Source organism: Castanea sativa, chromosome 11 (assembly GCF_040712315.1).
Source record: "Castanea sativa cultivar Marrone di Chiusa Pesio chromosome 11, ASM4071231v1".
Classification (NCBI taxonomy): Eukaryota; Viridiplantae; Streptophyta; class Magnoliopsida; order Fagales; family Fagaceae; genus Castanea; species Castanea sativa.
Genome location: NC_134023.1, coordinates 15,413,771 through 15,435,816, shown reverse-complemented (window position 1 = coordinate 15,435,816; position 22,046 = coordinate 15,413,771). Strand labels below are relative to the sequence as shown.

Below are 22,046 nucleotides of genomic sequence, written 5' to 3'. Positions count from 1 at the left end.
GGAAATCGTAGCATTCGTTCTACTTTATTTTTTTAAAATAAAAACAAAAAAAACAAAACAATCCTTTCAGCCCCATTTTAAGTTACATATTTGTGTAGCAGTTTCTACAGAGCGGAGAACCTGAAACGTGATCCAAAAGCAAAGAAGAAACTTCATACTTCAAGACTCAAGAGGCTTCTTTCTAAGCTTATTTAAAGGAGTCTTTCCCAGAATACAAGATGTGGTGTTTCCTAGCATCCAATTCTCTATATGAAAAAAAAAAATCCTTTTGTAACTAAACTATCCAATGTTCCGAATTCCTTCAATTGTAAGTTGTAACTCTTTTCATTTGTAATAGCTTCATATGCCACTTTTTTTCGTCTATCCAAGTGTAATAACTCTCTAATATCAATAAATGTTTGTAAGTTTTTGAGAATTATTTCATGAGAATCATTACAATTTACGATTTGTTGAGACATAGTTTCCAATTTATTGAGAGATAGTTTCAATTTATGTTGTCTGCTTTTGATGATTATTCTTCAATATCAAATTAAAACATTAATTGATTTTTGGTGTAGGTGGAAATTCAACACTAAATTTCTTGTGCTAAATTATTATTAAATTACTTTAGTTACTAAATTGTTTTTCTTTTTTTTGAGAAACTAGTATAACCTTGGTTGTTTTGATCGTGCCTTGTGATATAGGATGTTGCGATGGCATTGATATTTGTAATAGGATATGCAGGCATCATTTTTGAAGAATCTTTAGCTTTCAATAAAAGTGGATTAGGATTACTGATGGCCGTGAGCTTATGGGCAGTGCGCAGCATTGGGGTAAGATTCTTTCTCACTACTTGAAATTAATGACATATTATCTAGCCAAGACCCGTTGATGATTCCTTCTATGATATAAGTTTTGCTGGCAAGGAAGGCTTCATATATCCAAGTAGGCATTTATGGGCTGTTTTCAGTTGATATATCCTTTTCTAATGCTGAGTTCCTTGGCATAGTAATGTAAATTCAACAATGCCATAGACATAACAATATTACAAATTTCACTACTTGTGGAGGTGACAGATTGTGATTAGTGCAACATCACTTTCACTAGGACCACCATTAACATCGGTTTAATTGATGAGTTTGTTACTTCGTTTGGTGTTGAGATTAAGACATCAAAGTTGCTTATGGGACTGACTAATTCTTCTGCCAGATGTTGATAATATATGGTTACTTATGATATGAAATGAGATCAAACTTTTGAACACTTCTGTTAATTTTTAGCTTTAGATATGACAGGTGCTGAATTGAATTCCCCCCCCCCCCCCTCCCCTCTTCCCTAAAACAGTATATTCAAAGTGTTGCTCTTTTGTGAGTTTATAGTGGTTTTTTTTTTCTTTTTTTAATCTAGTTTACACTCCTATGATCCTGAAGGCATTTTGGACTTTTTATTTTTTATTTTTTTAATGTAATAGAGATTAGGGTAAGGCTTCCTTAAAATCAAGTATTATTTCTACTCTTACTAGTCAAATTCAAATCATTTAAGAATATCTATACATTGATGCTACTTTGGGAAATCTAATTCATAAGTATTTTTCATTCAGACCAACCTTGCTAGCTGGATGCATTGGCTAGGTCTCTAGATAGAATCATTTATATGGAAAAAGGAATCCTCCCCCTCCCCCCCCCCCCCCAACAACAGCCCCCATGAGCAAGAGAGATGAGGATATTTATGTCAGATGATTCTTATAAACTTTTTATATGTTTGGTATTGTGAAATAATAGCTTTTTCTCGTAAGTTTCATCTGAAATAAACTTATTGTATGTTTTTAGTGCAATCTACTTTCTTTATCCTTTTATACAAACTTCAAGGTCTTAATGCCTCTTGCTACAATGATGTGGCTATATGTTAAAAACGTATTGATTGCAATGCGGGGTTCTTTTTTTTTCAATCTTAATTACTTTGTGTGGGTGTTTGACTTGTGTAGGCTCCTTCAACTGATATAGCTGTTTCAGAGCTAACGAATGCATCTGCAGAAGTCAGTGAAATAGTATTTTTCTTGTTTGGTGCAATGACCATTGTGGAGATAGTTAATGTTCATCAAGGTTTTAAGCTGGTTACTGACAATATAACCACCCGAAAGCCGAGGACTCTCCTCTGGGTGGTGAGTGCTCTATTTTTGCTGACATAACCATATTAACTAATGTGGAAGTTTTAATATATCAAATTTAATCTTGACATCTAAACTAACATTTTTTCCCTATGGTCCAAGGTTTTGATCCCTCATGGTATTGGTATTCAGTTTGGTGGTCAACAAAAGCCTTGGAAAATTACGAAAAGAAAGGATAGATTAATACAAACCTTGGGCAAACCAAGTTGTCTGTTCACTGTAGTCCAAACTTCAGTTTCTATTGTACATCAATCGAATAACTTGGATTAGTTGCTATATAGGGGTAGCTTATCCATGTCCCTTAGTGAACATTGCATGTCAGCATCATTCCTTGATGCTGAAGTGTTTCCCCTGCTGATTCATCAAAAATGGAATTGCTATTCTTCTCTTTAAGTTAAGTGCTACACAGAAATTATTAGCTAATTTTCTATCATAATTATGATGTTTAGTCCCTCTTTCAGTAAGAAATTCCAAAATATTGAATTTTTAAATTTTTATTTTTATAGAAATTAGCTGTAGCTTGTCTTATTCCACCAATGCATTTCTCTGCAGGGACCTTAGTGGTCTATTTGATTCTAAATCTTCCTGTATCAGTCTTTTCCTTCTACACTACATTTCCTTAACAGTTAATGAAGTTTGACACAGCCATGAAAATTGCAGATTGGTTTCGTGACTTTTTTCCTTAGTTCGGTCCTTGATAACGTGATGTCTACCATTCTCATGGTTTCTTTATTGAGGAAACTAGTACCTCCATCAGAATTTCGCAAGTATGAGCTGATTATTTCTCTATTTTATCTCATGTGATTTAAATCTTCATGAGTTTTGCATTTCATTAGTCTCTTATCATGTATTGAATTTCAACAGTTCATTCAAATAAAAATATTTACTACAGTATTACAAGTTTGAGTTCTGCTGTACAATCCTCAAAAACTATATGAAATTAGGGTGTTTAACTTAGAGCTGTGGTTCTCAAATGTAGCTTTTTCATAATTATTTTCTTGAGAATGCATTTCAGGAATATATGTTAATGGTGGATCTCTTAATTCAGTGCATTTCCAAGGGGGGTTGTTTTGTTTGTGTATTTTACTTATAGTATCAGAAAGCATGGAGGCTTGAACCAGGAAATTTAGCTGTGATACCATATTAACCAAATAGTTACTCTAAAAGCTTAAAATGATGGGCATGGGTATGATTTATATATGGATATGCTCCAACACTCTTAATACTTACTAAAGTACAAGATGGTTATCATGAAGAATGTGGAGTTAGCTGTCACATCAGCAAGGAAGATAAAGAATTAAAGATCCTATTCTTGATCTTTATCTACTAGGGGTTCTCTAATATGATAGATAGGTTTTCTATTTGTCACTGCATATTCCGACCATGTACTTACCTTATCTGAGCCACAATCTTTGAAGACATGACTTGTAGAAGGCTATTTGAAAGTAAATACTTATGAAATGTATATCATCTTTTTATTTCTTTCCAGAACCAAGGACAATAAAATGTGCAAAACTTCAGAGAATTTAATGCCTTCAAAGTCATGAACCTTATCTTAACTAAAAATGTTTAAGGGGATGCTGTTGAAGTGCAGATAATGATATTATAACAGGATAATTGTGTTTCTCAGACACTTTTATCTGCTGCCATGTCCAAATAGCTTGACTTTAATGGCTTTAAGGAGATCTCTGCTACATTGAAACTGGCTGTGTGCTTGCTATCTGATCTCTTCTCGAAAACTTTAGATCAAGTCCTTGCCAATCATATTTTTCTTTTTCAATTATTGATTTTATTGATAAATCTCCACTTTCTGATTCAGATTTAATTGACAGGCTTCTGGGAGCTGTTGTTGTGATAGCAGCAAATGCAGGTGGTGCATGGACTCCCATAGGTGCTGTTACCACTACTATGCTGTGGATGCACGGTCAGATATCAACTTTGAAAACAATGAAGGTCTTTTAACATCATTCTACCTAAATCATCACATGTACAGAATATGCCTGCATTTATGTGTTACATTGTCCATATATGGGACTTATGCATGATGCGGTGATTTATTCTCACCTAGGTATTCATTATACTGTCTTGATACAATACATTTCATGCTGCTGTTGCATATTTAATCCAATGAGATCCAACCAAAACATCTGCATTAGCTGACTGTCTTCCCCTAATGTCACTAAAACGTAATAGAATATAAAACTTTTGAATTTTATGACCTGACTGCAGTACTAGGAGTTCAGTTCACAGACTGGATATGTGTGTGGTTGGATGCGCATGTGTGCTTGCGTGTTCCAAGTAGCTAAATATACATTATGTAAAAGGTGAAGCTTGCAAGATTTTAGTGTTTAATGTAATCAACTCATACTTGCTCTCTCTTTATCTGCTGCATATGTGTCTGAGAAAGAGAGCTAAGCATGATCCTATCATGAGCTGTCCAAATGAATCTATGTTGAAAAAACTAGGGGTGTAAATGCTGTATAATGTGAGTTAACTGTAGTGGTGAAAAATACTTTTCTGTTCAAAATTTAGACTTCAGGTATGTTAAACTTTCGTAACTCTCAGAGTTGAAATTTCTCCTGTAAATTTATGGAATTCACTTTTTTAATAAAGTTAATTTTATTGATGATGATTTTAAACTACAGCAAAGTTGTGTGTCAATCACTTCACTCATAAAATCTACTCTGTAATGATGAAATTTTAAACAACTTTATATATATATGGGGAAGGAAACCTGTTTATAATTAGTGATAAGAAAAGCTTATAAAGCATATGGTTAAAGTTTAGCACTCCCCAGCTGTGGCTCTTTCAATGCCAGCTCCTTAAATCACTTGAGATATACTTGTTCAATTGCAGTGACTGGGAATGTTTAATTACAGAAGCACAGTGCTGAAATTAAATAAAGAGTTCCCATTATAGCATTTTCTTTTGTTACAGGACTTATTTGTACCTTCAGCTGTTTCTCTAGCTGTCCCACTGGCTCTTATGTCCCTGACTAGGTACCTTCTTGCTATGGTCGTTAAAATCTAGATTTAAATTGTAAAACCTTATGATTTTATAATCCCAACTCCATCAAACAATCCAAAACGCTTTAAAAAACACCATGTTGTAGAATCTGGTGGAATAATAACCATGCCTTAGAGCATCCACAGCAGTGGAGTTAAAAATTTAGCAATTTAGCTCTACCAAAAGTTACTTTATTTATTTTACCTACACACATACTGCAGCAGTGGATCTATTTTAACTTTCAACACAATAAAATAATATAAACATCACAATAAAATAATATATCTACCACAATAAAATAATACATCTCACTACAATAAAAACACCACAATAAATAAGTAATGTGAACGCAAAATAAAAAATTAATTTTTTTTAGCTCTCATGAACAGTGCACATCTATCTATAGATGTGCACTGTAGCAATGAGCTAAAAAAAAAAAGATTTAGCTCCACTGCTGCATGCTTCTTTTTGGTGTTTTGGTGGAGCTAAAATAGCTATATAGCTATTTAGCTCCACTGCTGCAAGTGCTCTTAGTCCCAAACTATGGTGGAATCTAGATTTGAATTGTAAAAAATCTATATTTTAATTAAGATCTTATGTATTTTTCAATTTAATAGAAAACTTTTATCATCTTGTGAGCTGTGATTTATGTGCTTATCTAAAATATTGATATTGTTAATAAGAATATGCTTACATATTACTCTATATACATTGTATCAAATTTTAATTGCAAAAATGCAAGGATTTGAACCTTTACAAATTATCTATAACTTGTAAACAAAAAGTTTTACCTTTTGAGCTACATTCCAAACTATTCTACTTCTTGGATTTGTTAACATAAGATGATAATTTTTTATAGTTATTAAACATAGTGTGTCAAATCTTACAATTCCCCAATCCAATCTTGTAGACCATTCAGTGATCTTAGGATCTAGGTTTAAACAGTCTTGCTTCTTGTATTGTCAAAGCAAAGCCAGTGAATTTTAGTTTAGAAAGGCTAGGTTTAAGTTTTTGGATTATGGATGATGTGATATGAGTTTCTCTTCTTCTGTCCAGTGAAGTTAATGGATACGAACAGGACTCTTCCAATGTTATGGCATCCGAACAGGTGGCTCCCCGAGGACAGCTTGTTTTTTTTGTAGGTATTGGAGCTTTGATTTTTGTTCCAGTGTTCAAGGCCCTAACTGGTTTGCCTCCTTTTATGGGTATCCTGCTTGGACTTGGAGTTCTTTGGATTCTAACTGATTCTATCCACTATGGCGAATCTGAAAAGCAGAAGTTAAAAGTGCCACAAGCTTTATCACGGATTGACATTCAAGGAGTTCTTTTCTTCCTTGGAATACTCTTGTCCGTTAGCAGGTGAATACGGAACACATTTTGAACTATGTTTCATGTACTCTTATGCGACATAATATATTTTTAGAAACCTGTATTTATGTGTCTCTGGAAGAATTATAATCAAGATATTTATGATATATTAATCTGATTTCCTAAAAAACATACTTGGATACATATACACGTGAGATATGCTAAGTTATTACTTCTGCATTGTAACAAACTCGTTTTTTTTTTCTTCCCCTAGCCTTGAGGCTGCAGGGATTCTTCAGGAATTGGCGAATTACCTTGATGCTCACATTCCTAGTAGTGAAGTGATTGCCAGTGCAATAGGACTCGTATCAGCAATTATAGATAATGTTCCACTGGTTGCAGCAACGATGGGGATGTATGACCTCACCTCCTTCCCCCAGGATTCTCAGTTTTGGCAGTTGATTGCATATTGTGCTAGCACCGGTGGATCCATGCTAATTATTGGTTCGGCAGCTGGAGTAGCATTCATGGGAATGGAAAAGGTGGACTTCTTTTGGTACTTACGGAAGGTATGGACTGCTATGTAGTGACATTTTATTGACTAAACTCTTATTTTTCTTTTTAGTAAAAGAAGTCATTCTTCTTTGTACAGGTGAGTGGTTTTGCTTTTGCAGGTTATGTTGCTGGTATTGCTGCCTATCTAGCGATACATAATCTCCCCATCTCCCTACCTACAACTGTAGCTCAGTTTCCTCTCCTTTCTGGTTCATAAACTATAGAGAGCTTTTGCTTGGATGTTTCCCTGGCTTCAAACAAGGCAGTAGAGAAACTTTGCAATTCACATTAGTCTAGTGAAGATTGAGAGCACCTGGTTGTTCAGAATGTGGACATGGTTTTTGAGATATAGAAAGTCAAGGGAAGACCAGTGGAAAAGATAGGTTGAGATTATTTTGACCACAGGTCAGTCAGATTCACAATATGATGAGTTCAGTGAGAAATGTAATAATATGCTTTATATCCAACGAGTCTTACCTTCAAGGTTAAAATGATTGGGGTAATATCAATGTTTCAGTTTCCACTCCTTTATAACAATAGACAATTGCGAAGTACACATATTTGAATATAGTGATGTATTTGCAAGGAGTTTAACTTGACTTTCTTTTAAGACGTATTTTTGAAGAAGTAGAGAAAATTAAATATAGTTAGATAGCTTGCATTTCAACAAGTCCTTAGTTAGAATTGTGTAGTTAAATGGTTAAATTTATCATATTCCAATAGCTTAAACTTTTGAAACAATCGGTAATTTAACATGATATCAGAACACGAGATCCTGAATTTGATTCTTATTTCCTCCACTCTACCTCTTATTTAAAATCTCACATGTTGGGTCTCGCCTCTTAAAAAGAAAAAACTCATCAATCAGTCATCATGGTTGAATACTTAAATCTCTCAATGCGAAAACAAATGTAAAATTTTCCTGGAAAATGACTGCAACAAATATAAAATTTTCATGGAAAATGACTGCAACACTACACCAAGACAGAACCAAACATGCATCCATTAAGTAATACAATTGCAACTGGGCAGATTAAAATAGAAAATTGAATTTGGGAACATGGCAACTCAATGCAGTACAAACTTTTCATCGCAAAGCTGATTTATTGTTCTTCCTTTCCATCAAGCTACAACAACACTCATAGAAACTATCAAAATTGGCGCTAGGATGTGGTTATGACTAACACCAACCATCCAAAAAGGAAAAAGAAAGATGTAGTAATTGTGATCCACACTACAACTTGAAACAAACTCTTCAATAAAACTTCACTAATCTTCTTCAAAGCTTCCTTGCTTCGTTGGTCATCCACACCAATTGCCATTACAGCTTGCTTTCTGGGGGCAATCCTTCCCACACTCATAAAGCTGACATTCACATTCTCCTCACCCAAATGCTCCCAACTGATGCAATCATGGCTGGCTGATCGACCTGTCTGCAGAGTATAATACTACCTTCCAAGCTGACATCAACTTCAAAAGATCCTACCCTTGTCAGATGGGGAATCCCATTTTTCACCTGTCCCTCGACCTTAATCTCCCCAGACTCTAATATTACAGAGGCAAATTTGGATTCCACATTCGCAATCTGGACTTGGATGAAATCAAGTGGGCTCTCAGGTGAACCATCTAGAACAATTCTCTCCTCTGATATCCTCAGACCTCTCTGCTTAGCAGTAAAATCAGCATTAACCAAATTCACAAACACACTGGAAATGGGCTCAATGATACCCTTGGTGATCATGGCACGAAGAAGCCTGGTGTCAAGATCATCAGGAGCTCTAGCAGGAGCATACGTCACTTCAACAGTTTTCACACCACTTCCTCCTGCTACTAATTGCACAGCAAGTCTCCCCAGCTTCTAAGCAAGTACAACATATGGCTTCAGCTCCGATAACACCTGAACATAGAAAAGGAATGACAAAACATGAGGTTTTTGTGCTCCTTATAGCTAAAAACTCAAAGTTGAAAGAAAACAACCGAGATGCCACTTTCTTAATAGTACAAACACGATGCATAATTAATAGCCATCAGCCATTATTTAGTAGACAAGGCATATGGCTAGTTTTTTATTCTTGTAGTTACCAATACAATAAATCTAGAAGTTAGGCATATAATTTGCATGCACGACAATGGGTATGGTCCTGATACTGCCTGTACTAGCATGTCAATCTAGTTACCATGAATTCCCAATCTAATAGAAAAAGGCAATCATTTCCTAATCATATTTTGAGATAAGAGAGACGGTTAAATGAACAGGTTCCAGCATTTAACCCTGAACCAGAAACATAGGCTGAGAGAAACTACTTCAAAATCAAAATAACTATTTAATGAGCTGAAAAGTCAAAGATCTTTTCGGTGGGGAGAGAGAATATCCATTTTTTGCGTTCTTATTTTTCCCCAAAAAACTTTCTTCTCCATTTGTATCAGTGATTCTTCTATCTTTAATAAAGCTATTTACAACTTATCACAAAAAGCAGAAAGGAATTTAGATTGTGCTACATAAACTAACAAATAAATGATGGCTGGACCACATTATATACTAAAAGTCGAAAATACAATTAATTTAAAATACTAGATCCTGACACCATAAGCAAAATAAAGATACAATGATACCTCTGCAGGAACCATTGGTGCATTGACTGCAGTAGCAGCAAGCTCCCCTCTTAGGGCTCCCACAACAGCTTCCTGAGCATTAAACCCCTTCCTGAGCATTAAACCCAAATATTATCAGTTTACTAGGTAAGAGAAAAAATAGATCTAGTAAAACTGTAAATCCTGTTCATTAGACACACCTGAGCTTCCATTGTACTGGCACCAAGATGAGGAGTTGCAGTAATATTCTCATGCAGAACCAATTTATTGTCTGCTGCTGGTGGCTCCTTTGTGAAAACATCAAGTGCTGCCTATAACAAAGAGACCATGTTATTGACTTTCCTCAACCGTAAGATATATGTGAATCAAGTATGAGAATGTAAGAACCTGAGCAACAATTCCAGCATCTAGTGCCCTCACTAGTGCATCTTCATCAATTGCTCCTCCACGAGCAACATTGACAATTCGAACTTCTTTCTTCATCTTTGCAAAAGTATCATCATTGAGAATTTTTGATGTAGTAGGTGTAAGAGGCATGTGTAGAGAGATGAATTCTGCAGTTGTTATAGCTTGATCGAAATTCACAAGCTCCACACCTATTGCACGAGCATGATCTGCCGGGGAATATGGATCATGTGCAATCACATGCATTCCAAGCACGATCTGCCGGGGATTGATTGTAAATATATATATATATATATATATATATATATATATATATATTTATATATGAAGGATAAAAAGAAATCATCATTATAGATTTTCATTCGTGCTTTAATAATATGCGGAGGTTAAAGATACTGTTGCTTCCATGAGTGCCCAGAAGGCTATTGGCAAGGTGAGATTCTTAAATTAACATTTGCGTTGTTTATTGTTATACACTTGCCAGAGTTAATTTTTTGGTGTTGTTGGTGGGTAGTTTGAACTGTGCTTTCTTGCTTATTGGCAATTTGGTTATTGCATTGGTTAGTATGTTGTAAAGATTTATATCATTTTTTTTTGTCACTAGTAAGAAAGTTCCAGTCCGGACTTGCATTGCCAAGTTGTAAAGTTTGTCTTCCTTTTGATGGACTGAATTTCAGCTTCTTTACACGTGTTGTTTGCCTATCTATTTCAAGATAGATTTAATTTAAGTAAATCTTGCACTTGCAAGAAAATATAGCATTGATTTTGGGTCAATCTTTTAGAGTCAAGACATTACCTCCAAAAGGGAATTTTGTACATAAAAGTAAAAAGAGTGTCGGAGTTTCTATACTTTTTTAAGTGATTTAGAAAATGAATTGGCATAAATTTTTGGTACTTGTAAAATAAATTCTACAATATTTAGCAAAATGCAACCTTTTCCAAAACCGCAAGGATGTAGACAAATTTTAATCAAGTGGTATGTAGGATCCACAAATACATTTTGTGGCTGCTAGTGTGGTGCAACTCTGTTCTATAATGGTATGGCAAGTTAAGGGAGTAGCTTTGAAAAATGACACATGATGCCATGTATAGATAGCCAGATTGTTCAACTTACATGTAAAGGTGAGTACCTTCAATCAACCTCTAGGATGCAAGATACAAAATTGAGTATATTCACTACTTAATTTGGGTTAGTGACAAAGGTTTACAGAATGTGGTTCGATTGGGATCAACGTTTTGAGTTTGTGGGAGTGATGTAGGTTCAAGCAGGATACCCACTGGATGATGCTACTTGGACCCAATGAATTGAGGTCAGGCTTTGACCTTTATGAGGGTGTGTCTACGGCCCCTTTATTGTTTAGACCCTTAAAGCATTGGTTCCTCTGTAGATAGGTGCTACTATGGTCAGGCTTATGTAGGGTCTTCCATAGAGCAGGCAATCCTTCCCTTTTTAACCTAGCTAAAATTAAATGAGAAATGTGAAAGGTGGACAATTGAACAGAATCTTGAACCTTCATCTCTTAAATGTCAAAAAGATAAGTTAATGTGAGCCTGGATCAAAGATTTTTGGAGTGAAAACTGTATTGCAGCAAAATTATGACCTGGGGATTTCAGATATGATAAATTGTTAATTTGCCCAAATTCTCATTATTCTTTTTTAATTAAAAATGACCCATTGGAGTCCATAAATCTTACCAAAGCCTTGTAAGCCTCAGTATTTTCTCATTCCATTCTTCTTGAGTTGGTTGTCCATCCTAAGGACTTTGCATGGGGACATGGTTCTAAATTCTAATCTCCAAAACAAGGAATGTCTAAGCCTTAAAAAGAACTTTTATTCAATACGGACCAATTGTTTTAAGGATGATGTTAGGACTTAATTGTGTTCCACAAGTACCAGATTGTTACAACTGTGTATTAAAATTGTATACCTCTATTTACCAATATATGAAGAAAAAAAATGTATGCCTTTATTTGATATCTGAATCTAAGGTGATGCCTTTCTTTTGTTTCGTTTAAACCTTTTGAACTAATATGTTGTGGCAAATGTTTGATAACACTTGTAAAACTTATTTTTGAGTAATATTCATAATCTTTATTATGTTAAATATGTATTTATGTTCTGCCAAAAGAAGAAACTTAGAAGCCGACAGAAGAAATTGAAAGTATATGATCCCTCGACCCTCTCAGATTTCCTTCCTGATTTGAAGACCCCAAGGCAACCAACTCCTCCTACAGATGAGTTGAAGCCAAATTGTAAATCTATGAAAAAGTTAATGTGAGCATATGAATTCCATGATTTACTTCCTGTTGCAAGCTTTTTCATTGTGATATCTGTCTTAATGTAATATCGGGTTCATTTTCATCAGCTTGAAGGAAGGAAAACAGCTGAGTACAGTTCTTAATTATCCTGCTTTCCAGTTGGATCCTTTGGCTGCCGTTCATCAACACCTGCAGAGCACACAACCTGTTATAGATGAGAAACCAAAGAAAAAGAAGAATACAAATGGAGGGAGGACGAAAAAAGATAAGAAATCTAAGGCTTCAGATGGACCTCAATCTATGGTTATGTGAAGTAAACTTTTGTCAATCTACTTCTATAAGCCATATTTGTTCAGATCTGATCCTGAATCATTCCAATACTTATATGTTCACCTGGTTAACAACCCTATCTGGGTTTATTTTGTTTCAATTTCCGAGAGATGCTCTTAGTCTGATCAATGTAATTTTTTCCCCCTTTGATAATTAGCTTTATCAATCTGCTTCTATAATCCATATTTGTTCGTATCTGATCCTGAAACATTCCTATGCTTACATTTTGAATACGAAATATGTTCACCTGGTTAACAAGTCTATGTGGATTTGTTTCTTTTCTATTTTCTAGAACTTGGTCTCAAAAAGGATTTTCTTTCAATTATAGATTTCCGTGATTATTCATTTTTTGGAAGGATGAAGTATAAAGCTGTATATTCACTTAATCTATATTTGAGTCCCACAAGCTATAAATGAAGCTGACTTGCTTGGAGTGCAGAATTACAGTTATTTAAGCGCACATATTTAGTTCTTTTACCATGTAACCTTTTAGGTGAAGAAAGGTTCATTTTATACATGTCTTTAAGTTCAGTTCTCTTCCCATCTGTTATTCTATATATTGGTATTTGGATTAATAATCAATGATATACTTGTGATATTTTGTCAGTCCCTTCAAGAAAAAGAATCTGCATGCACATGTTCTTTTTATGAGAGCAACCATCTGCTTTTCAAGTGTGAAACAACCAGCTAAAGCTAAACGCCTCCTAAGCCGGAAAATGGTTTGCAATGGATGTTATCTTCTTGTACACCAATACTAGCAGTTCATTCATAACTTTAACATTGGAATAATGTGCATGCAGCTGACCTTAATAAATACTCCGTAAGATAGATCAATTCCCAACTGATTACAGCAACTATCTCGATCAGGCAAAAGAAAAAAAGATTGTACTAAACATTCTCAATTGGATAATGATCCAACCAGTGGTTATAATTTATAATACAATATTTGCATATAAGAGTTGTTTCACTACCAAGTACCAACTGCTGCTTGAGATATCAGAATTTAAATTTGAAGTACATGTTTGCTGGCCTGCTGAGGAGAATTCTCCACTAATGCTCCAATTAGGTTGGGTTTTCACAAAAACTCTTCTCTTTAAGTAATTATCACACTTGGTTCTACTGATTAAACCCAGGTCAAACTTAATTGGTATAATTTTCCACATCTTAGTTGTTGTAAGAGGCATTGGGGAAGAGATCATATCATGTAGTTTTGTTAGAAATGTTGTTGGATAACCAATCAAGACCTTCATATAGTCCTTGGCAAGAGGTGGCAGAAGCACTCTGGACGTACCTGCACAATGAATTAAGTCAATCAACCAATACCACGATTCAGACTACATGTATTTTGGGCAATCCCATTTGTGTGTTTGAATTGTCTTGTTAGTTGATTTGCTTATATTTTGAACGTGGATAAAAAGTACCTTTGTACATAAAAAATTGTAAAAGTGGGATTTTAAAAAATTGTACATAAAAAAATAAGCTTAAAAGGCTAAACCAAATGCACACTGATTTGAGATAATAAGACTTTTAATTTAGATCATATGCATAAATCACAATAGGCCATGTTAGCAGTTATGCAAAAAAGTGATAAAAAAATATAACTTAATTTATATTTAGATAATTTTTTTCAAGAGAAAATTATATCAAGAGTGGTTTCTTCTTCTGTTTGTATTTCTGTCAACTAAAGGGTTTGCCTTGTAGAGTGAAAATGTACACTACAGAAAGGCGAGCTAAAGGGAAGAAACAAATAAAATAATACAGATCATTGAATGAAAACATGACTGATAAATCAGCCAAACAAATAAACGGGAGGAACATGACTGATAAGACATTCTTTTTCTTTGATGGGGTATAGGGAAAGCAAATGCTTACCAGGGACGCTGATTGAGTGAGTATAGGCCAAGTTTATCAGCAACCTCAGAAACGCTCATAGAATTTGGAAGGTCCTGCTTATTGGCAAAGACAAGAAGCACGGCATTGCGTAGTTCAAACTGCGCACAAAAAAAAAAATGATAAAAAGTGAATCTTTATTTATATGATTATAGTTACTCATCAATGCAATACTTCTATAAGCACAGATTTTTTTTGTTCTTTCTATATTGGGATGAAGAATTCTGTAAGCATAGGTTTAATTGCATTAAAAGAAATTCAAGATATAATCATAATGGAGATTTTCAATACTGAAACATTGATTTGGAATCTGTTTAACAATGAAATTCTAAGTTAAGAAGGTAAAATCTAACTCCAAGTTCCTAAGTTCTAACACGTTGTCCTTACTAACCTCAACAAGAATACGATGTAGCTCATTCCTGGCTTCTGCAACTCTTTCTCTATCATTGCTGTCCACGACAAAGATTAGTCCTTGAGTATTTTGAAAGTAATGTCTACATAAAGGTCGAATCTGTTTAATAATGAAAATCAAAGCTTATGCAGCATTATTAAATTTCCTAGAACATAATGACAAAACCGTTATTATTATAATATTTTTCAAGAATAAAGATGAATTCTTTTATTAATTACAAATGGGGTACCCTTCAACCTTTCTTTTCTACTTTAAAGAAAATAAAATGTCTTTCACTATATTATAACCATAGGTAGAGCCAGAGTTCGAATCCCTGTTGTAAGCAAAAACAAAAACAAAAATTTCCATGGTTCAAAATTGAAATGGCAATTACTAATTATATAGTAGTTTTAGAGACAATGGAAGGTACATGAGATTAATTCTATGAAATGTGTCTCATCAATGTATGAAATATTAGAGAGAAATAACCTTGGAAAATTATAAGGTACTTATGATTAGGTTAATGGATTGGGATACTTTGATCTTTGTTGAAAGATGAGCTAGATTAACTAATTCATCTTTCTTCATAATCAAACTTAACCCTTACATAACTCAGTTAAGTTACTGCAACCACTTGATTTTATTATGGATAAATATTTGTTATTTTCACTTTCTCATCATGCAGAAATCCATTTTCATTTTTGAGGCCAGAAGAGAGGAGGCAGAAATTTATGTGCAAATCACTAACAAAAGAGTTATGCCATAGAATGATATCAAGCTGGTACCTTATCTTGTCCTCCTACATCCCAGACAGTGAAGCTAATATTCTTGAAATCTACAGTCTCCACATTAAAATCTGTTCCATTAAAAATGAAGGCAATAGATCATTATGTATGAAACAGTAAATCAAACAACAAGAAATTATCTCAGATAAAAGATCTGAAAAAGTTTCTAGCTCAATCTATAAAACCATCAGATATATACAATGAAAAAACTATAAAAAGAAAAAAATTCTACCTAGACTTTGAAATATCTTGTGCTTAAGCAACAGAAAAGGAGGTAGTTCCATGGTGACATTAAGCATTAACATAATCAACTAGGATTAAAATTTGCTAGTCTAGATATGATAGCACCCGTGCCACTTTACCAACAAAAAAAGATCAACTAGGATTAAAACTTTCAAACAAAACCTCAGCAACAGAGAAATATTGGAAGAGAAAGAAAATGGATTGTTTCATCAATATGAGAACTTATGTAAGAGACAAACTTAAGGAGAAACATAGGAAAAAGGATATCTCTTGTATTTAAAGAAAGCACCAAATGGGACATTGTTGGGTGGAAAGGGAAAGGAGAATAAATTCTGATTTTAGAGGAGAGGCACAAATTATATACTTATATTGTATTGTTCAACTTCAACTTGCCATCATATGGGAACCCTCACAAAATATGTTGGTGTACTACATAGCCAAAATTCTTTTGGTTGCTTTGAAGTTAAACAGTGGTGTGTAATGTGTATTGGACTTTTTATAAAGCCTACACACACGTCTTTGTGCCTACCAAAGCTGAAACAATAGATCCTTCTCAATAAGCACTTAGAATGATGCCCCAACAAGAGCTAATTGATTCCAGATGGTCCAGGTTATTGTTCTTTCCTGGAATCCAATCTATTATAAATAATCATAACTCTTAATAATACAATCTTTTTTTTCACGCTGCTTATCATAAGTTTTTTTTTTTTTCATGCAAGCCTGTCCAAAAGCGTAGAAGCAAATATTCCCAATATCGTCATTGAGCTAAATAAACTCTTACGCACTTATTGTCCTTAAAATAATACTACTATTTGGAAAAATATTTCTTAAGATAGTGCCATATTTTATTTTATTTTGTTGAAATATACTAAATTCAAGTATCATTGTGATGCTTTCAGTTAAGGCAAACGTTTAAATATTATGTTTATATGAAATATGCTTTCCCATAAGATGTTGCTAAAGTAGATAAATCACATTTGGTCAATTTGATATCATGTACATCTCAAAATTTAAATGATTCGGGGTTAAAACGGCTATGTTTGGCCAAACATATGAATTCTGTAACAATATTTCAAAATATTATAATTATGAAAGCATCAAGATCTTTGTAGTTTAATTGGAGTTTCTAATGGAGGTGTCCATCCCCCTCGACTGTTACAACCTAGAATTGCCTAAATTACCACTGACATATAAAAATTGTCAAAAATCAACTTCTGAAAAGCAAGAAAACTATTAATTTGGAGAGCTGTTAAAGAGACACAGGCCGCTCTTAAAACATAAAGATCAGCTCGATAAATTATTTTTGTAGTGTTTTCCTTGTAGCTTCTTTCAGAGATGAAATGTAGGGACAATCTCTCGCCTTAAAATGCTCAAGTATCCTCAACAACTGCTTTTCAGTGATATGGGGAAACCCTTTTGCGCCATAACCCACAACCACAATTCCATTTCCATCCCACTCCAAGACACTAATAGCTGATGCACTTTCACTTTGTTGAGGTCTAAAAAGAAATCATGATAAAATGCCCAAATAAATGGCACATTGGGCCAATCCATGGGAAGTAAAAAAAAAAATCGAAAAAAAAGAAAAGATGGGGCTTACAAAAGAAAGAAGGATGATGGACCTAAGGCCTGGGCTCTGTGAAGAGGCAAGGAATCCATAAAACAAAGGGAGAAAGGAAAGAAGTCAGCCCGCTAGAATCAGAGGAAAAAAACAAAGAAAGTCCAGAAGAAAGGGGCTGGGCTAGGATACCAGAGACTACCTGGGACCTCTGGGTGTGCAACACGGCCAAGGTGGGATTAAGACAGCTCAAAGGAGGGTTAAAAGGCACTAGGAACGAACGGGAGATGGGTCATTCTCGAGCACTCAGCGATGCAACACAGAGCCAGGGGACTTGGAGAGCAACAACTCAAGAATGAGAGGCCGGTACCTCGGGGAACCTAGAGTAAAAAGACCCACGAAAGGAAATAGCTAGGGAAACCTTCGATTTGGCAAAGAAGGACTTGGCTTATCGGGAAAAAATGACAAAAGGAGAGGGGCGGCTAAAAGGGGGCTAAGCCTGAAAAGAGAAGACAGAGAAAAACTTGGAGGGAGCAAAGTTAAAGGTCAGCTCCCCAAAAGGGACCTTAGAATGGAAGGTCAGCAAGGCACTTTCGAAGGAAAAAATACCAAAAGAAGAGAACTGTGGGAAATAAGGAATGAATCAGTTGTTAGAAGAACTGGGACAAACAGAGGTTCTGGTACCCATGGAGCCAAGGGGGAAGAATCAATGGTACTCCAGAACCCTAAAGTGACATTATAAAAGGGAGAAGCAACCAACGTTGGAGGGAATTCAGCAATAGGGAAATTATATAGAATCATTGAAAACAAGCTCTGTAAAACTCAAAGAAAACAAGGAAATATCCTTCGGTATCCCAGAAACAGCCACTACAGTACATACTTGGATTCAAAAGGATTCAAAAGGATTCAAACTTTGCAAGTCTTAGAGGCTTAGAGAGTCACCTAAGTCTGTAATTTTTGAGCTTATTTGAACCTTATATTACGTCTTAGTGAGCTCATTGTAATCCATAAATTAAGAAAACTAATGAAGTATTTCTTATTGATTTGAGGATCCTGAACAATTATTTTTTGTGTTTTCTTTATTACATTTGTCTTCCTTTGCTATTTTCTTGTTGATCAACATATATATTCTCACTTGCTAGTGTATACGTATTGTAGGAGTCTTGCCTTGGGCACCACTTGGTCTGTAAACAACCTATTTAGCTGTGAAAGACCAAGCCCAGTCCCTTCAAATTACAACTAGAGGGTATGGGGTCCTTGTTTAAACTTGGGCCTGGATACTGTCCGAAAACTAACCCTCACATTTTGGCGACTCCGCTGGGGACTGGGAAAAGAAGAGGGAAGAAGTAGTCCCTTCGCAGAGCATGACTCCAAGAGCAAGGAACAACAAAGGTACCAATGTGCCACCCGCGGCATCTAAGCTCGTAGGAGAAAACGAAATGGCCTCCAGACAGAGGAATGAGGTGCCTCTGGTAGAGCAGGAGGTTGTATCAGGGCAAAGGCACGCAGGACAGGAGCCAGACCCCATGGATCGAATGACAGAAATGCTGAAGGATTTGCAGCAAGAGATTCGCCTCCTTAAAAAAGGTAGGACACATGAAATTAGGGATAATGTTCCTCCTGTGGCCAACCAGGACAAAGCCCAACCAGAAGGAGGGGGAGCTAACCTCTAATACCTGACACTGGCAGACGTTAATGCCCTGTTGGAGCAGGAAAGGGAAAAACTCTCAAGGATTCCCAAACAATTTTCCCAGGATCCCCCGTTCCCGCCAGAGCTCCTTGGCAAGCCATATCCCAAAGGATATGAACCCCCAAAGTTCCATCCTTTTGATGGAAGGAATGGAAGTGCCGTGGAACACGTGAGCAGATTTATCCACACTATGGGCCCTTACGCAGGAGATAGAAAGCCCTTACGTAGGAGGGTACACCACGCTGAAGCCTGGGTCCATTAGAACCTGGGACGAAATGATGAAGAGGTTCTGTGCAAAGTATTACCCAGGTGAGGACAAGGTCACCTTCTAAAGCCTCCAAATGGTGCGACAAAGGCTAGGGGAGGACCCTGTCCAGTTCATCAAAATATTTGAAGATGTATCTCTAGATTGGAGACCATGAAGAAAAAGAGCTCGTAGAAACCTGCATATCCAACATGCTCTTTGATTACAGGCTCAATCTCGAAAATCTATATAACTCAGTTTGCCAACCTGCTACAGAGAACTAGAAGAACAACGCAGACTATGAGAATGAAGAGGGTGCCAATACCTCAAGCCATGACAGCATCGGTGGGAGAGAAAAGGAAGAAGCCTGTCGGAAAAGTATTTGAGGAACCACCGGTGATCCCATTTACTGTATAAGAATTGAACCAAGTCCTGGATAAATGGATCGGAGATGGAGTGGTCAGGCCATTCACCGTGTCCAAGCCACCAACTAAAGAAGAAAGGAAGAACCCCTTGTTTTGCCAAATTCATAATTATGTCAAACACTCTACCAGGGACTGCTAGACCCTCCGTAGACTTTTTCATAAGAAGCTGAGAGAAGGAACCTTGGAACTCACTCAAAAGGAGCTAGAGGTGCAAAGGAACCTTTACCCAACCACAAAGGAAAGGGGGTGGTGGCTGTGGTGATCCATGGGAACCCAGCAGAAGCAGAAGAACCTGAAGGATCCTTCCACCCAAGCACAGTCAGGACTCTCCAGAAGAACCCCAAGTTCAAGTCGTTATTCAACCAGCTAGGATTTGGACTAGAAGTAAGAAGGGTGGCCACAGAGTCCCTCATGAGTATAGTAACAGATTCAAGAATGGAATGTTTCACAGCAAAGTCCCATGCCAGTCGAGCTTACCTGGAGACAACCAACGCAATAATCTTCACTGATGAGGACATGGAGGTTGAGCATCCAGACCATCGCAGACCCCTTTACCTAATGGTCACTATAAATGGTGTCCAAATCAGGAGGGCATTGGTAGACACAAGGGCGTCACTTAACCTCATTGCTCTAAGTACCTTGGAAGCCATGTGCCTAACAAGTAGAAGGATCTTAGGGGCCTCCATGGAGATAACAAGATTTGGAGGGTCGACAGAATCAATTGAAGGATATGTGCAGCTGGCTCTAAGGGTAGGACCAATAGTGGCCCTAACAAGATTGCATGTGATTAATTCGGAGGTGTCCTACCATGTACTGTTGGGACGCCCATGCTCCACAAGCACCGCCTTATTCCCTCCACGTACCATCAATGTGTTAAGGGGAGATTGAGTGGGAAGCCCATAAGGATCCCTGCCAATCATAATCCTTTCAGCAGATGGGAGGTGAACTTTGTAGAAACCATGTTCTATGATGAGTTAGAATCGGATGACGAGAGCGCCACGCTGGGGACCCTAGGAGCACCTGTCCTGGAAGAAGAAGGAGGAAGTACCCATGATTTGAGAAACCTCTTGGAGAGAAAAAGGCAAAAGAGGGAGCTCGGCTCCTCAGGATCCCGGAAATGTGTTGTAGTACAAGAACTCGAAGGAAGGGTAATTTATCGTTTATGAAGATGCGCAGGGCCTAAATGCATTATGCAGGAAGGTCTCGGGCCACCAGATTATATGATCGCCCAAGAAGAAATCCCCCAGGAACTAGTTCAGGAGGCCCGAATTCAGCCTGAAGAGGAGCTAATGGAAATAAACTTGGGGAGCCGAGCTGGGATCCCAAAAGCCTGTTTTCATCAGCAGTCAGCTAACAACGCAAGAAAAGGAGCAATTAGTAGCCCTACTCCAGAAATTCATGGATGTGTTTGCATGGACCTATGATGAGATGCCCGGTCTAGATCCAAAATTGGTAGTCCATTCTCTTAAAGTGGATCCAGAAGTTAAGCCAATGGCCCAGCCAGCGAGGGTCTTTCACACTGATGTAGAAGGTTAGATAACCCAAGAAGTCAAGAAGCTGTTGGCAGCTGGATTTGTCAAACCCATCCAACATCCCAAGTGGCTTTCCAACATAGTGCCCATGAAGAAAAAGAATGGTCAGATCCGTTGTTGTGTGGACTTCCGCAAACTAAACAAGGCATGCCCAAAAGATGAGTTCCCTCTGCCTAATATTGATCTGCTTGTGGATTCAGCCACGGGGAGCTCTATGTTCTCATTTATGGATGGGTATAGTGGATATAACCAAATCCGCATGGCCGCCAAAGATGCTGAAAAGACAGCGTTCAAGACCCCAATTGGGAATTTTTATTACACTGTGATGCCCTTTAGCCTCAAAAATGCAGGGGCCACATACCAACGAACCATGAAGGCCATCTTCCACGACATGATGCACAAGGAGATGGAAGATTATGTGGATGATATTGTGGTGAAGTCAAAAACTAGGATAGGACACCTCCAGGTACTTGAACAAGTTTTTGAAAGATGCAGGAAGTATAAACTACGCATGAACCTCATGAAGTGTGCCTACGGGGTGTCTGTTGGGAAATTCCTTGGGTTCCTGGTACACCACAAAGGCATAAGTGTAGATCCAGCAAAAGCCATGGCTATTGCCACAATGAAGAGGCCTACAACGGTAAGGGAGCTTAAAAGCTTCTTGGGGAGGGTCTCCTACATCAGGAG

At 36.6% G+C, this 22,046-nt stretch overlaps 2 protein-coding genes and 1 pseudogene across 3 annotated transcripts; 1 reads left to right on the top strand and 2 right to left on the bottom strand.

The window, feature by feature from the left end:
• Nucleotides 1-102: 102 nt before the first annotated feature.
• LOC142617480 (sodium/proton antiporter 1-like) lies at nt 103-7,585 on the top strand. Of its 2 annotated transcripts, none has more exons than XM_075790363.1 (9): nt 103-307; nt 724-812; nt 1,964-2,140; nt 2,807-2,913; nt 3,979-4,099; nt 5,084-5,145; nt 6,209-6,511; nt 6,735-7,029; nt 7,113-7,585. In XM_075790363.1, the coding sequence occupies exons 1-9, from the start codon at nt 250-252 to the stop codon at nt 7,230-7,232; spliced, it is 1,332 nt and encodes a 443-aa protein (XP_075646478.1). In that variant the 5' UTR covers nt 103-249; the 3' UTR covers nt 7,233-7,585. The 2 variants fall into 2 exon arrangements, with proteins under 2 accessions (XP_075646478.1, XP_075646477.1); XM_075790362.1 differs by having other exon boundaries at nt 110-307; nt 684-812; nt 7,113-7,584.
• A 593-nt stretch (nt 7,586-8,178) lies between these two features.
• LOC142616137 (D-3-phosphoglycerate dehydrogenase 1, chloroplastic-like) lies at nt 8,179-10,420 on the bottom strand (annotated as a pseudogene).
• Nucleotides 10,421-13,796: 3,376 nt separating this feature from the next.
• On the bottom strand, nt 13,797-15,951 carry LOC142616136 (ADP-ribosylation factor 1-like). The gene is made up of 5 exons (XM_075789017.1): nt 15,900-15,951; nt 15,668-15,738; nt 14,883-15,002; nt 14,474-14,592; nt 13,797-13,892 (listed from the first exon to the last, which is right to left on the bottom strand). The coding sequence occupies exons 1-5, from the start codon at nt 15,949-15,951 to the stop codon at nt 13,802-13,804; spliced, it is 453 nt and encodes a 150-aa protein (XP_075645132.1). The 3' UTR covers nt 13,797-13,801.
• Between the last annotated feature and the right edge of the window lie 6,095 nt (nt 15,952-22,046).